General features: G+C 56.5%; 1 protein-coding gene across 7 annotated transcripts in view; it reads right to left on the reverse strand.

The window, feature by feature from the left end:
* Positions 1 to 12,493, reverse strand: part of LOC144736275 (phospholipid-transporting ATPase IA-like) — a 188,574-nt gene that overhangs the window by 89,941 nt on the left and 86,140 nt on the right. For all 7 annotated transcript variants that reach the window (XR_013588747.1, XM_078618906.1, XM_078618908.1 and 4 more), the window contains 4 exons: positions 10,826 to 10,953; positions 10,580 to 10,691; positions 892 to 1,057; positions 310 to 437 (listed from right to left, as the gene is read on the reverse strand). Coding sequence is in view for 6 of the 7 variants with exons in the window: in XM_078618906.1 (XP_078475032.1) it covers positions 310 to 437; positions 892 to 1,057; positions 10,580 to 10,691; positions 10,826 to 10,953 (534 nt within the window). In the remaining variant the exon portion in view is untranslated. The remainder of the gene's footprint in view (positions 1 to 309; positions 438 to 891; positions 1,058 to 10,579; positions 10,692 to 10,825; positions 10,954 to 12,493) is intronic.

The following is a 12,493-nucleotide window of genomic DNA, read 5'->3' on the forward strand; positions in this document are numbered from 1 at the left end:
GCCTATGATGCTGATGATGCTGCTGCTGATGAAGACAATGATGCTGATGATGCTGCTGCTGATGATGCTATTGATGCTGCTGATGAAGACGATGATGATGACGCTGATGATGCTGATAATGACGATTATGATGCTGATGATGATGCTACTGATGCTGATGATGCTACTGATGCTGCTGATGCTGCTGATGCTGCTGATGCTATTGATACTGCTGATGAAGACGATAATGAAGATGATGCTGATGCTGATGACGCTGATGATGTTGATGATGATGCTGATGATGCTAAAATCGATCTCGGGGGGCCTCACCCAGTTGATGAAGAGCGCCTGAGTGAACTTGACCACCTCCAGCGTGACGAGGAGGCTGATGGGGATCAGGTTGTTGTAGAGGATGATGAACGTCAGGAAATTATAGCCAAAGTTCACCGCTTTCACATCTACATGTGCAAACACACGTCAACAAAACACACGCAAAGACAAAGATCCCCCATGTAGCCTTCAACAGACTGCCGGGGCAAGTGCTGTTGGGACGGGTGGCCACCACCACCACGCCTTTGTCTCCCAAGTGGCGATATTCACAGACTACACCAGGTACTCATTTGAGGCCGAGTCTCGCTCAGAGGACGGGATCACCGATATTCGTCACCGATATTGGTCGCGAGCGGGAAACTAACCACTGCGCCATTGCTCCTGCACAAGCAGAGAGCCATTACCAACGGACCGTTGGAGCAAGCGCTGTCAGCGAGCTCGTACACACACACACGCGCACGCAAACACGCGGGCAAACAAGGGCAGGAGAATCAGTCGGTCACCAGGTGACGTGGCGGTGATGTCTCCCCGATACCCGTGCCAGGCTAGGTTGGGTGTGAGGAAGGATGGGAGGGTGCTCACCCATGAAGCCCAGGTACCAGTCGCCCTTGCTGTGTTCTCGGTTCCACACCTCGGCGCCAATCGAGCTGATGAGCGCCATGGCGAGGAGGATGACGAAGAGGATGAGGATCTGCACGTTGGTCACCTTGTCCATGTTCGACCTCTTCAGCGGCGCACTCGTCGAGTTCTGAGATCACGCACACACGCACACGTACACACACAACAACCGCTATTCGCCACTAAGTGGTGGTGACGTCACCACGACGCTTGTGCCAGGCTATGTGCACGTTGAGGCCAGGTGAAGTGTCGAAAGCCCGCTGTCAGGAGATCACGGGGCAGACCCAGGTGCCACAGGTCGACTGACTGAAATAACCGAATGACTGGCTGATGCACCACCTGTGCCCCCTACTGTGCCAACTTTCTGTGCTTTAGCCACCCGGCGCTCCGCTCGTTGTTGTGAGCGTCGCTCCTCCACCCTCCGTTGTTGTTGGAGGGTGACTGCCTCCAACTGCCCAGTAGCGTCCTTCACGAGCCTCCTCCACAGAGGTCGATCTTGACACCGCTGGTACCGGTCATCGGCAAGTCCACTCAGTTCCACGTCCTCCTGTACCACATCACTCCATCTCTTCTCTAGCCCGTGCCGCGCCCGTTTAGCCCCCTCGATCCGGCCGAACAAAAGCTGTTTAGGCATGCGGTGGCTGGGCATGCAGGCTACATGACCCAGCCAACGCACCCTTGCCTGCCGGAGGAGCTCACCGATGGGACTTTGTCCAGATCTTTCGAAGATTTGTGAGCTCCTCACACAATCCAGCCTGGTTAAACCCAGGAGTGATCGTAGGCAGGCCAGCCTAAATGTTTATAACCACGGAAGATGTTCCATTAGGGGGGTCCACGTTTCACAAGCGTAGAGAAGGGAGGGAATGACTGTGGCCGAGAAGACCTGAAGCTTCGTGCGGAGCAACACAGACCAGGTAGCTTCCACAAAGCATTACGCAACTGATGAAAATATAATGCCGCTCGACTGATTCGGAGGGAGACCTCTGCTGTTAAACCGGAGCCGGTCATGAGCACACTGCCCAGGTATAGGAAACTCTCCACTCTCTCCACAACTGCCCCATCACCAGCAGAGGTGTAGGGAATTCCAACAAGACCTATATCTCTGCTTTATTGACCTGTTCAAGGCCTATGATCAGTAAGCCTGGTCTCTGGGTTGTTTTTCGTGCTTTCCGAGTCTCTGACCCTCTGCTCACGATCATTAAGGACCTTCATGATGGTGAGCGGGCCCGGGTAAAACTACGTCGCCGGGAGTCGGAACCATTCCCTGTACACCTTGGGGTGCGACAGGGATGTCCTCTGGCTCCCACATTATTTAACATCTATTTCGACCACGTAGTTCGTGAAGCCTTGGATTGTTGTACCGGAAGAATTTCCATCTGGTACAGATGTAGTGGTGATACGCGCTGGGGTAGCGATCAGGTGCCAGCGCGTTGTGATTGGATGTGTGGGCGGTGACGCGCGCTGACGGTGAGGGATCAGGGGTCAGCGCGGGATCGTGGGTTGTGTGGTGTTGATTGGCTGGGTGCCGGTGACGTGCTGGTGTGGGAGTGATCGAGTGGCAGCGCGGCGTGATTGGTTGGTGAGTGGAAACACGCGTTGGGGAAAAAGGATCGTACAGATAACGCGTTGTGATTGGTTCACTAACAAGCGATGCTCGCATTGAGGTCCGCATCCGCTCCGTCTCCCGGGAGGAACGACTATATAAGGGGATGCGCACAGGCGCACGGGGAGAGTGTAACCAGCGAAGACAGAAGACGGGAAGAAGAGCCAGGGCCCTGCGGTACCTAGTCCCGCTGTCCTGCGAGGACCGGGACTCTGTGTAACCCAGAGGCGGGGGTAGTGTGAGCATGCAGTGTCAGCATGCCGAGTGTGTAGCCGGGGCCTAGAGTCTACACGAGACGAGTGATATAGGTGTAGCCAGAGGCATAGGGTCTACACGGGAAGAGTCTACACGAGGCGAGTCTACACGAGACGAGTGAGGCGTGTGTAGCTAGAGGCTTGGAGTCTACACGAGTTCAGTACGGTGTGCTATAAGAAGAGAAGAGGTTACGATTCTAGATTTGAAGCTTTCGTGACTGCAAGGAATCATCTTCTTAGGTTTTTTTCGGTAAAGTTACTTTCTACGTGACTTTACCGAAAAAACCTAAGAAGAAGAGGTTACGAGTTGTACCGGTGTCTGTGACCGTACGCGGAAGAATAGGGACTACACGTTGTATCGAGATAAGTGAAGATTTAATAAAAGAAGTGTGTTACCCGTCAAGGAGTTTCCTGCCGTCATTTCCAATACTTCAACTGGCGTCAGAAGTGAAACTGTCTTCCAAGCATGGATACGAGGAAGACCGTTCGGACCCACGGGAGTGACCGCGAGGACAACCTTGACGACCCGGGCCAGCTGCCGTCGGGGGGTGAGGACGAAGAATGGCCCACGCTGCAGGATCCGCCGGCGGCGCCGGAGGAGCGGCGGGGGACCGAGGCCGTGCTCTGGGAGGCGCACTCTCGTCTGGCGGAGCTGCTGCTCGCCGCCGCGTCCATCCTGGCGGAGATCAGCTCGTCGGCAGGAGCGGAGACGGCAGCGGACATTCTACAGGGTCGCCCTGCAGATTCCCGCCAAAATGACTTGGCGATTCCCGCCATTTCATCGGCGGCGACTTTTGGCGGGAACGGCGACCGCCACGTGGGTGCGGGTCTCCAAGCGCGCCATCTTACGTCATCGACGCGCGCTGCGGACCGCCATCAGGCGTCCGCCATTGGAGCCGCCATCTTACACACCGACGGCGCGGCGGGAAGGAACCACGACGCGAAGGACGACTTCATTTTTCAACAGCGCCTCCCCGCATTGTCAGCCTTCAAGGCGGAAGGCGGGGACTGGGGCCAGTTTCAGCGCAGATTTTTGGCGCATCAGGAGATGTCGGCCTGGTCCGATGCTACGGCGCTGCGGGCATTGCCTGCCATGTTGGACGACAACGCGCTCGCGGCCTTCATGTCAGCTCGGAGGTCGGACCGATCCACGCTTAAGGCAGCGCTGGGTCTCATGGCCAGGGTCTACGGACCTCCCTCGGCGTGCCGCCATCATTTTTATGCGAGGCGGAAGGCGGACACGGAGACCGCGCTCGCCTATCGCACGGCGTTGCTGGCTCTTGCCGATGCTGCATTCCCTCGGATGGACGAGGAGGGCCAGGATGCGATGGTTTTGGAGCAGCTGCTTAAGTTGGCGCAGGACCTGGGGGTCCCCATCAACACGGCCGACGAGATCGACATTTCTTCCTTACGGGTCGCTACGAGTATACAAGCGCACGAGGCCCTTCAACGCAAACAGGGGGTCGTCTGCAACGCTGCTGTGGCCTCAACTCCGGGTCCGGTGATCACCGAACTACAAGTCGTCAGTCCGCGAGAGGAGGCGTTCACCGCGGGACGACCGGGGGACTGGAGGTCGGGGGGTCGGTCGCCTCTGCGATCGACCCGCAAGCTGGAGCAACCGAGATCACCGACGACCCTCATCACGTGCTACAACTGCGGCCTCCGGGGCCACGTGGCGTCCGGTTGCCGCGCGCCCCGTCAGCGCGCCATGGGATCTCGGCTGGACGACGACCAAGGCCCCAAGGCATCCCTACAAACCCCGACAAGTCGCGGCACCTCACATGCTCGGCCCACACACTCGACACGCATGGGCCGTCGCGGAGCGACGGAAGAGGGCCGGTTAGGGTTCGGGGATTCGGTACGGCGAGGGGGTTTCGGCCGGGACCGGAGAGACATTGAGTGGTCGGAGTTGGGACATAGAATTGTGGCTGCTTCAGCGGGTTCATCCGTCGTTGCGGGTTCTATTGATGGGGTAGAGGTCAGGGTATTGGTGGACACGGGGGCGTCGGCGACGATTATATCTGACCTCATTTATAACATTCTCCCCGTCCAGTGCCGTCCACTGCTCCCAGTGGATGTGCCGTTTTTCGCCGCAAATGGGGGATCGTTGGGCATTATCGGTCAGATTAGGGCGTCCATTTGCATTGGAGATATCAAATTGTCGGGACCCGTTTTTGTTTCGTCCTCTTTGGCGGTTCCTTGTCTATTGGGCACTGATTTTTTGGCTAAGATGCCCATTAAAATTCTAATCGATCAGCGTTGCATTGAACTACCTTCGGGTCGCCGCATTTCATTTTTGACGAGCCCTACTGAGATTCGGACGGCGTGCGCCACGATACAAGCATTGGCGACGCAGACCGTGCACGTGCCCCCGGGTTCACAGATGTTAATTCCCCTCCGGTTAAGGAAACCATGGGTAGAGGGGACTTCGGAACAAGGCATGCTTTTGGGTCCTTCTAACAGGGCTGTAGGAGGGGTCGATTTGTCGGTGGCTCACACTTTGGTTCGGGCGGACAAGGATCCGTTTGTGATGGTTTTAAACGCTGGATCGCGGCCAGCCGTCATTCAGCAGGGTACCGTGCTGGCTCACGCGGCGCGGGTTCCTGCGGAGGAACGGCTGGTTGCGCATGTTGATCCGAGCCCCACGCAGAATATTGAACCGAGGGAGGACCTTGAATGGGTCCATTCGCTGTGCGCGGGCTCGGACGATTTGTCAGGGGTGCAGTTGGGTGCTCTGCGCGAGTTACTAATGGAATTTTCTGATGTGTTCAGCAAGCATAAATATGACATTGGGTGTACGGATTTGTTACGCCACCACATTGACACGGGCGATGCGGCACCGGTCAGGTTAAATCCCTTCCGGCTGAGTCCTGCCGAAAAGGAACATGTTCAGTCGGCCGTTAACGATATGCTTGAAGCCGACATTATTTCGCCTTCCTCCAGTCCGTGGGGAGCACCTATTGTGCTGGTTAAGAAGCAAGACGGCTCCTTGCGATTTTGCGTAGATTTCCGTCGCCTGAATAAGATCTCTGTGGCTGACGCGTATCCGCTCCCCAGGATGGACGAGTCCCTCGATGCATTGTCTGGTGCGCGATATTTTTCGACTCTTGATTTGTTATCGGGATTCTGGCAGTTGCCGCTCGACGAAGAGTCTAAACCTAAGACAGCATTTCGGACTCCAGGGGGCCTGTTCCAGTTTAACCGGTTGCCCATGGGACTTCACTCCTCTCCAGCGACGTTTCAGCGCCTTATGGAGTTGGTTTTGTCAGGCTTGCAATGGGAGACGTGCTTGATTTACCTTGACGATGTCATTGTTTTCAGTAAAACATTTGAGGAACACCTCCAGCGATTGAGAGGGGTGTTCTTGCGAATGCGATCGGCTAAATTGAAATTTAAACCGGCCAAATGCCACCTTTTTTGTAAGTCTGTTAGATACTTGGGTCACATTGTCGACTCTTCGGGGATCTCTACCGATCCCGCAAAGACGGACTGTGTCAGTTCATGGCCGACACCCACGTCGGTTGCAGACGTGCGCAGTTTCATTGGGTTTGCTTCGTATTATCGCCGATTCGTTGAGCACTTCGCCACTATTGCAAAACCCTTGCACGCTCTCACGGCGAAGGGTGTGAAGTTCAAAAGGGGACCGGAAGAGGAGGCCGCGTTCTGCGCCCTCCGGGACGCCTTGGTGGGCGCCCCACCCTTGCGTTATCCGGATTTTGCGAGTCCCTTCTTGCTAGACACGGATGCTAGCAACACGGGCATTGGGGCGGTACTGTCCCAGGTCGTTGGGGGAGTCGAAAGGGTGGTCGCTTATGGTAGCAGGGTGTTGTCTCCGGCTGAGCAGCGCTACTGCGTCACCCGTCGTGAACTGCTCGCCATTGTTTTTTTTGTACAACAGTTCAGACCGTATCTCTATGGGCGTCACTTTACGGTCCGGACGGACCACGCGGCGCTACAGTATTCATTGAGGGTCGCCCAACCCTCGGGCCAATTGTCACGGTGGTTGGAAGTCCTCCAAGACTATCAGTTCACGACCACATACCGTAAGGGGTTGCGACACACAAATGCCGATGCTCTGTCGCGATTGTTGCCGTGTCAGAAATGTGCGTGTCTATCGGGATCGGCGCGCTGTAAACCGCCGGTTGTGGAAGATAAGGAGACATTGGCTGCGACTGCGGGCGCGCCAATCGGGGAGGTCCCCGCTACTTGTCAGGATCGGGACTCGCTGCTCTCATTGTCGCTGGGCGAGTGGGGCCGCCTCCAAATGGCGGACAGCTCCCTGCTAGCATTGCGCCGCAGGGTGGGTGGTCCTAAAGAGGACCAGGAGCGAACTGGCTCCTATGTACTTAAACAGGGCATGTTGATGAGATGGGACAGTTTGTCCCGACGGCACGTGCTGGTGGTGCCTTCTGCTGTAAGGGGGAAAGTTGTTTTGGCCGCACACGAACGCCTCTTGCATTTTGGAGTAAACAAAACTCTTGCCCTGCTTCAGCGTGACTATTATTGGCCGGGAATGGGGAGTGACGTGGTAAATATTCTGAAGGGGTGCGTTGAGTGCGCCAGACGGAAACCACCGCCCGTGCTAGCTAATCCACCGCTGCAATCGATTCAGGTCTCGCGCACTAACGAGCTCGTTGCACTCGATATTTTGGGGCCTTTTCCAGTCACGCCTAGAGGGAATAAATACCTGTTGGTGGGGGTCGAATATTTCACCCGGTGGCCTATGGCGTGGCCTCTCGCCAACCAGTCGGCAGCGGCTGTGACGGACGCCTTTGTCCAGGGCTATGTCTTGGACAAGGGGGCTCCCGAACGCTTGCTGACCGACCAAGGTAAACATTTTTCGAGTAAATTGTTGCAAGAGGTGTGCGATTTATTGGGTACTAAAAAGGTGCGTACCTCCCCGTACCACCCGCAGACAGACGGGATGGTGGAAAGACTTCACAAGACTTTGACTTCTATGCTGTGCCAGCAGGTGTGTGAGGCACATGTAGATTGGGACCTGCAGGTCCCGGGGGTCCTTGCCGCGTACAGAATGGCCCCCCATGCAGCGACAGGGTTTTCCCCATTCTATTTGATGTACGGTCGGGAAGCCGACCCGCCCATGGAAACGCAGCTTGGCCTGTCCACTCCACGAACCAATTCTAAATTCGCGGAACATATTAAATTCAATATTCACAAGCTAACAGAGGCAAGGGAGGCCGCACGGCTTAATTCGCGGGCTCGCCAAATTGCTAACGAACGACTGCGGGCACGGAAGGTGTCCGTGCACGAATGGAAACCGGGTGACAGGGCCTGGCTGCATTGCCCTCAGGCGCCCTTGGCTACGTCGCCTAAATTGTTGAGGCCATGGCGGGGGCCCGTGGAGATCGTGCGCGTTGCACGGCCCCAGTGCGTTCAGATAAAATGGGGAAAACGACGGTGGTACGTCCATCCCTCCCGACTGAAACCGTTCTCGCCTCCATATGGCCTCCCATTGTGTCGTGAGGGCCGAGCATGTGACGTGACCGACGACCCAAAGGGGGAAATGTCTCTGCCTGATCCTCACATGTCTCCGCCTGATCTGCTCCCAGGTGTCTCGGAACTGACAGCTGCCGACCACCGGCGGCCGGATCTTCGCGGCGGGGCCGGGCCTTTCAGGCCCGTTCCACGCCGTCTAGAGCAGCCGGAGCCGCCTGACGGTCGTCAGTGTCCCGTCCCGTATGACGGACCAGCCAGACGGACTCGCGCCAGGTCGCGCTACTTTGTTTGACCTGCCACGTGAGGAGTCGAGGCAGTGGGAGCGCCTCGTCACTTCGTTAGTTGCAGAGACGCGGAGCGCGTTCGTTTTCTAGAAATCGCTTTTATTATGTTGTTCGTCGGGCTGTATATAGTTTTTTATATATAAGGTGTTGTGTGTGGTATTGTTAACTTTTCTTGCGGTTATTGTCAAATTGTACATAGGTTGCTGTTGTGTTGTTGTTGTGTTACGGGGCACACTGGGGGGGAAGTTTTGTTGTGTTAACGATGTGGGAGGTTGTTGGTTAGCAGCCGGGACGGCTGCAAGCTATGTGGGGGGGGGGTGATGTAGTGGTGATACGCGCTGGGGTAGCGATCAGGTGCCAGCGCGTTGTGATTGGATGTGTGGGCGGTGACGCGCGCTGACGGTGAGGGATCAGGGGTCAGCGCGGGATCGTGGGTTGTGTGGTGTTGATTGGCTGGGTGCCGGTGACGTGCTGGTGTGGGAGTGATCGAGTGGCAGCGCGGCGTGATTGGTTGGTGAGTGGAAACACGCGTTGGGGAAAAAGGATCGTACAGATAACGCGTTGTGATTGGTTCACTAACAAGCGATGCTCGCATCGAGGTCCGCATCCGCTCCGTCTCCCGGGAGGAACGACTATATAAGGGGATGCGCACAGGCGCACGGGGAGAGTGTAACCAGCGAAGACAGAAGACGGGAAGAAGAGCCAGGGCCCTGCGGTACCTAGTCCCGCTGTCCTGCGAGGACCGGGACTCTGTGTAACCCAGAGGCGGGGGTAGTGTGAGCATGCAGTGTCAGCATGCCGAGTGTGTAGCCGGGGCCTAGAGTCTACACGAGACGAGTGATATAGGTGTAGCCAGAGGCATAGGGTCTACACGGGAAGAGTCTACACGAGGCAAGTCTACACGAGACGAGTGAGGCGTGTGTAGCTAGAGGCTTGGAGTCTACACGAGTTCAGTACGGTGTGCTATAAGAAGAGAAGAGGTTACGAGTTGTACCGGTGTCTGTGACCGTACACGGAAGAATAGGGACTACACGTTGTATCGAGATAAGTGAAGATTTAATAAAAGAAGTGTGTTACCCGTCAAGGAGTTTCCTGCCGTCATTTCCAATACTTCACAGATACAATAGTAGGCTGATCGATGCCTGGGTGCGGTCAAGGGATGGCTCCCTATTGGTCAACCATGTTATGTATTTTGATTTAAAGCTTTCGTGACTGCAGGGATTCATATTCTTGGTTCTTTCGGTAAAGTCACATAGAAGCGAAAAAATTAAACTATATAAATATAATATTGTTTTATATTTATATTATTTTATTATTTCCCTTCTACGTGACTTTACCGAAAGAACCAAGAACATGTTATGTATGCTGATGATTTGGTAATTGCTGCTCACTCAGAGGAGGAGTTGGAGGCACTGCTGCTGAGCCTGGAGCGTGCCACTAAGAGGTGGAGCATTACCATCAGCCCCACCAAAACTAAGCACCTGCCTGGGTACTTTGTACGGACACTCCACCCCCACATACGCACTCACACGCATGCACGTACGTACGCACACACACGCACACACCCACGTGCACACACCCACGCGCACATGCGCACACACACAAATACCTCTCGCCTTAACAAACTGTGGGGGAAAGTACTGGAAGTGAGCACCTCTGAAAACCAGCATGGCACACGAGGGGGTGGGTGGCCACCACCATGCCGGGCCGCCTTTGTCTCCCTTGTGGTGATGTTTACACATTGAACCAGGTACTCTTTTTGAGGCTGATTTGACCAAGAGGAGGCCCAGGACCGGTTAAGATAGCTATCACTAATGGTGGCCGTGAGCGGGAATCAAACTCGGGTCGCTGGGTTCGTAGCGCAGTGAGCTAACCGCTCCGCTGCCGCCCCCCAAGAGAAAACAAAGACGCACGCACGGGGCCGGCGCAGACATCACTTGGCACCGGCGTGCGTGGCGAGGGTGCCGTTGGTGATGTGGGTGGTGTGGGTGACGTGGGTGGCCTGGGTAGTGCGGGTGAAGTGGGTGGCGTGGGTGACGAGGGCGTGGGGGTACCTGCATGAGCTTGGTGTCGTGGCCCGTGTAGACGGTGACGCCCACCACCCACTGGGTGTTCCTCAGCTGAGCGCCACGCAGCAACACCTGGTCTGGCCCCAGCGGCTGCGGACTGCACCCACAGAGCCACGCGGACCACACCCTCACGACCCGCACGGGCACGGAGCGCTACGAGAGAGAGTGGTGAGAGTGGCGAGGGTGGGTGGGTGGGTGGATGGCGAGGGTGGCGTGGGTGGCGTGGGTGACCTGTGCCCGTCCAGGGTGATGTTGCCCATGAAGTCGTAGAGGAAGCGGTTCGGAGGCTCGCACTCGATGCGGCCGCTTACCGCGACCGGCTGCTCGGCGGAGACGCCGCCGCTCGTCAGTGCCAGGCCCTGCGGAGCGAGGGACACGTGGGGCAGCGGCACGCACACTCGACGCGCCCCTCGCTCGCTCTCTCAGCCCTTCACTCGCTCGCTCACCCTTTATCTCATTCCTTCACCCGCTCACTCACTTTCTCTCTCATTCGTTCACCCACTCGTTCACCCTTTTTCTCTCATTCATTCACGCACTCGCTCACTGTCTCAGTCATTCATTCACTCGCTCGCTTACCCTGTTTTTTATTCATTCACCTGCTCACTCACCATCTCACTCATTCGTTCACCCACTCGCTCACTCTTTCTCTCATTCATTCACTCACTCGCTGGCTCACCATCTCGCTAATTCGTTCACTCGCTCGCTCCCCCGCCCACTCACTCACTCACTCACCAACCCAACACATTCACTCAGTAAATTAGCCACTTGCTTGCTCACTTATTACTCACTCACCCACCAAATCACTTAATCACCCATCGCCCCCATGCTCTCACTCAGCAATGCACCTCTGATGAGCACGGTCGGCTATGTACAGTTCAAAAAAAGTTGAATATACACACATACACGCAGTTACCAGCTCGTTCACTTGGCAGCTCATTCACCCACACTGCAGGTGACTCAGCGGCTCTGCCCATAGGTAAGCACCGTCAACGTGGGAATGCGCCGGCAGTGCAGGCTGGCAAAGCCTCCCGCCACCCCTCCCGTTCCTCTCCCATCCTCTACCCCCCCCACTCCCCACCGCGCCCTGCCTTCAAGTCGTCAAACAACATTCTTCTAGCTCTGCCGCTCAGCTTCTCCTCGGCGTCCCCGGCCCCGCCGCAGCTTCCTCCGCAGGGCTCTCGCCTCCGAGCGAGCGTCCGCTCCTCATGCCTCCCCACGCGGTGTCTCCAAGTCGGCATTCCCTCCCCCGCTCAACCTGCCTGGACTCTCCCCGTCCACCAGGGGGCGAGAAAGCGCCGTAGTGACGGGATGTGAAGTGGAGCACAGACCGAGGTGCAATGTTAAAGCACCAATACCAACGGCCGCCATTCACCACTAAGTGACGTCGCCACGGTGTCCGTGCCGGGCCAGGTGCACGTCGAGGCCACGTACGTGAAGTGTCGATGGCTCGCCGACAGGATGCCACGGGGCAGACCCAGGTGCCACTGGTTGACCGACGGAGATGACTCGAAGATGCATCAGCTGTACCCCCTACTGTGCCAACTTGCTGCGTTTTAGCCACCGGGCGCTCCGCTCGTTGTTGAGCGTTGCTGCTCTGCCCGCCGCTGTTGTTGAAGAGCGACTGCCTCCAACTGCCCAGTAACGTCTCCTCCACAGAGGCCGAGCTTGACACCGCTCGGCAAGTACACTCAGCTCTACATCTTCCTGTACTGCATCAGTCCATCTCTTCTCCAGCCCGTGCTTGCGCCTGTTTTTAGCCCCCTCCATCCGGCAAAAAAGAATATGGTTGGGCATGCGGGCTACGTGACCCAGCCAACGGAACGTTGTAAAAGTCCAATGACTTTGCACGTACATGCCAAGGCATGTGACGCTTTCATTCTGCCCTAAGTTAGTCTGGCC

The sequence above is a fragment of the Lampetra planeri genome, chromosome 60 (assembly GCF_965212315.1).
Source record: "Lampetra planeri chromosome 60, kcLamPlan1.2.h2, whole genome shotgun sequence".
In the NCBI taxonomy this organism is placed as follows: domain Eukaryota; kingdom Metazoa; phylum Chordata; class Hyperoartia; order Petromyzontiformes; family Petromyzontidae; genus Lampetra; species Lampetra planeri.